Consider the following 3,894-nt stretch of genomic DNA (forward strand, 5'->3'; position numbering starts at 1 on the left):
GCACGGTGACAGTGGCAGGTGTGCGTGATGCGTAGAGACACATCAGCATGGCCCCCGCCTTGCGGGGCTTCTGTTCCGAGGTGGTGCGAGGTGCAGGGGGCCCCTCAGCTTGGAGACCACCCAGCATCTCACAGGGCCTTGAAGGAACCAGCCCCGTTGTGGTGGGTATTAAAGCAACACTCCGGGAATGACCTGCCCCAGCCAGAGAGTTGCTGTCAGGCTTCCAACCGGTTCACGTAACTGGAGCCTACTGGGAGTTCAGCCAGAGGCAGGTGAGTGGGTCTCTCTTCCCCAGGGCTAGCTGGTCTCTCGGGCAAGGCTGGGGGAACAGGCCCTGCACGCAGCGTCCGCGCTCAGGCCAGGACGGGGTACGTTGCCGCCGTCGTCACCCCGCAGTTGTTGTCCCGCATGGACATGAGGATGTAGCCGTCGTTACCCCAGTAGGTGGACCAGGAGTTTTTGATGAGCCAATAGCTCTCCCCTTGCAGGACCCCGTAGCCCACGGCCAGCACCGCGTGGTCCAGCTCTGTGGTTTTGTTTCCTAGGAGAAAGGAGAGGAGATTTAGTCTCCCTCTGCTGGGAGGTGAGAGACTGGGCTGTGGGTTCCCCACGCAGGAGGCCAGCAGGCCAGGCCCTGCGCAGAGGAACCACCCTAGATGTTAGGGTGACCAGACAGCAAATGTGAAAAATCAGGACAGGGGTGGGGGGTAATAGGAACCTATATAAGAAAAAGACCCAAAAATCTGGACTGTCCCTATAAAATCGGGACATCTGGTCACCCTACTAGATGTCTTCCTATATTCATCATGTCACTGCCTTATAGGAGTTAGTGTAGAGGGGAATGAATAAGAGGGGGCTATAAAAAGGGGTGCAAGATAATGAGTGGCAGGGAAGGTCAATGCCACCCAGGAACAAGAGGATGCCCAATGAATTAAAAAAGCAACATTTTAAAACCTACTTTTTAATGCAAAGCCTAATTAGCCTGTGGAACTCATTGCCACAGGATATCACGGAGGCCTCGAGTTTAGCAAGAGTTAGCGGACTGGACACGGAGAAGGAACATCCACAGTTAGGTTAGGTAGGATAAAAGATAAGAGTTATGAATCCTCCTGCTTTAGGGCATTAGGCAGTCACGCTCTGTATGGGGCTAGGGTAAAATCTCCCCCCATGGGTAGGTTGTTCTATTAGGAGTTTCTTGCACCTTCCTCTGAAGCAGCTGGGGGGATGGGACTGTAGCCTTTATTTTTATTTAAAGTTAGTTTTAGTGATGTTCTATTGCACCCTCGAGGCTCTGGCGGCTCCAGTCTCAAGTTCAGCAGAGTAACGTCTGTTAGATCTGGAGCTCATAGGAACACCCGGAGGCCAAGGGAAATAACACAATCACGAGAACAAGGCTGTGTGATGTTATGATTAATTAACACGATCCTAGACGAGATGTACCCTGGGTCTGATCGAGCTGTGGCAGGAGTCAATGCAGCTGCTTCTGCCCGCAGGGAACCTGGCTTTGTCCAATTCGAGACAAGCAAAGTCCTCCCCCAGCAGAGCCCCAGACTCACCACAGGCAGGTTCGTAGTAGACGCCGTTGGCATAGAAGGCAAAGGTCTTGGGGGAGGCGTCAATGTTCACAGCCACCGGGCCGTGCTTGTAGAGCGCCGCTTTCAGGGCGGTGACGTTCCCAGGGTCTACGTTGATGTAGCCAGCGACCTTGGCTATGAGCTCAGACTGGTTGTAGTGGCAGTACCCGTTCTGGAGGGGAGAGACCGGTGCAAGAACTGGGTGACAAATCCAGAGCCCTGCCCCTCAGCCAGACTCTTGCATGGCACCATCTGGATACCACGGCAGAGCAGACAAGGCAGGCGCTGGCCCAGTGCAGCCAGTCAACAATGGGCTGTCCAGTCTGTTAACGCTCCCCCGGGCTAAGGAGGAAGTTTCACTGGTCCTGCTGAAGAAACACTCAACCCAAATCTCCCCCATCCTGCGTCCGGGTTTGGATCTAAGCAGGCCCCCTCCAGCCACTGCCAGGGTTAGGATGAGTTAGTGACAGCAGTCGTGCAGGCCCTCGTGCACTGCCATCATCTCCTTGAGTTCAATGGAGCGGCTCACGTGTGAGAAGTCCCGCTCCCGCAAGAGGGGCTGCGGGGTGGGAGCGCCAGCCTCGCCGCTCTCCTGTCTGGGCACCGACGCAGCCCCTGGCGCTGTCACATCTCAGCCAGCCCGGGGGGAAGGGCAGGGCTGAGTCCGTTTTATGGCCGCAGAGCTGAGGCAGGGAAGGAGGGCGGCGGTTCTGCTTTCCGGGGGTGCTCAGCACCCCCATCTGCACTGGATGGCAGTGGGCGCTGCAGCTGCTCAGCACCAGGGCTGGATTTACACCTTACGCACCCCTAGGCACAGCATCTTCAGCCCCCCACCCTCTGCCTACAGCGGCCCTTTGTGTTGCTCACGGTTTTAGAGCGGCAGGGCGCCCCTAGGCATGGGCCTACTGTGCCTAATTGGAATCCGGCCCTGCTCAGTCCGCCCGGGGGCGATCTGCCTGTGCTCACAGAGGGAACCTGATTGAACCCAGGTCGCCATCCACTGCTGTAACCACAAGGCCGTCTTGCCTCTGACAGGCCTGGCAGTGTCTGAAGTGGCCTGTGCATGCCCCAGATAGGGTACGAAGCACCCTCAACCCTCATGGGGACAGCAGGCACGAGGGTGCCCAGCGCCCCGAAGGCCCTCCTAGAATCTCCCGCCGGCGTGGAGAAATTCATCAGGCCCCCCAAGCCGAACGGCTCCGTGCTCTCCTCGGCCGCCGGCCCAGCGCTCACCTGGCCCATGTACGGCCCGTAGGACTCGGTGCTGGCGATGCCGCCGTGCTTCTTGATCCACTCGTACGCCTGCCACTCCTCGCCGCCGTCGCAGGCGTGGTTCCCGAAGCCCCAGGAGCAGTCGATCAGGACTTGCTGGGACAGCGGGGTCAGCACTCCGGTCTGGGGGGCAGCCGGGAGAAAGTCAGGGTCCCAGCCGAGAGCTCCAGAGTCCCGGGTAATGCACAAAGCCCAGAGGAGAGGGGGGTTGGGGCTTCCCCCCGGCTCACGGGGGGTCAGGTGTCTCCCTCCTCCAGCCGAAAGCACCAAAGGTTCCCTCTGGGCGCTGCCTCCACCCTGGGCCTGTGCACAGGGGGGTCACTGGAGTGTGCCCGGCTGCCCGCTGTCCCATTCAAGGACCCCCCAATTGCTTCCTCTCCCCAGTAAGGGGTGGCCTCCGCCTCCCAGGCATGTTGTGTCTAGCAGGACCAGACACACCATGCTCCACATTTCATAGCTACTCTTGATCAGCAGCCAGAGGTCCCCCGTGACGTGGAGCAAGGCCATGTTCCCCTTCAGGGCTCCAACCTTAACTCCCAGTCCCGGGCAGCTCGGCCGGGCAGCTAGTGGCAGGAGCCTGACAAGTGGGTGTGGGCTCAGATGCCCCAGCCTGCCTCGGAGACTCTGCACTGCTCCCTCCCGAGACACGCAAGGCAGCAGGGCTCTCACCTTGAGGAACAGGGCGCCCTCCATCGCCCCGGTGGTAGCAAAGCTCCAGCAGGAGCCACACACGGCCTGGTCCTTCACTGGGGTCACGGCGCCTGGGGAGGGAGGAGTTACAGGGCAGGAGGGTTTGCAGTGAGATAATTTGAGGGTTTTAACATCTCCCACATTCTTCCATGGGAAAGTGGCCGCTTTGCAGAAAAGTTCCTTTTCGCAGAGAGTAATGGACCCCACTTCGGCCCTTTGTGGGGCTTGAACCTGGGACCCTCAGAGCTAAAAACAGCCACCGCTGCTGCCTGAGCTAAAAGACATGCTCCATTAGGTGGAGGCCGTGTGAGACTCAAACCCCTTCTATGGCCCGGTCGCTAGAGAGGGACATAGGCCC

The 3,894-nt window shown here is 58.9% G+C and overlaps 1 protein-coding gene across 1 annotated transcript in view; it reads right to left on the reverse strand.

The window, feature by feature from the left end:
* Window positions 1-353: 353 nt before the first annotated feature.
* Window positions 354-3,894, reverse strand: part of LOC112109016 (digestive cysteine proteinase 2-like) — an 11,350-nt gene continuing 7,809 nt past the window's right edge. Inside the window, exons 8-11 of the mRNA XM_026657163.1 lie at window positions 3,516-3,607; window positions 2,808-2,969; window positions 1,557-1,746; window positions 354-541 (exon numbers count right to left, since the gene is read on the reverse strand). Of these exons, the coding sequence (XP_026512948.1) occupies window positions 354-541; window positions 1,557-1,746; window positions 2,808-2,969; window positions 3,516-3,607 (632 nt within the window). The remainder of the gene's footprint in view (window positions 542-1,556; window positions 1,747-2,807; window positions 2,970-3,515; window positions 3,608-3,894) is intronic.

This window comes from Terrapene carolina, unplaced genomic scaffold (genome assembly GCF_002925995.2).
Source record: "Terrapene carolina triunguis isolate 2854851 unplaced genomic scaffold, T_m_triunguis-2.0 Scaffold236, whole genome shotgun sequence".
Lineage (NCBI taxonomy): Eukaryota > Metazoa > Chordata > Testudines > Emydidae > Terrapene > Terrapene triunguis.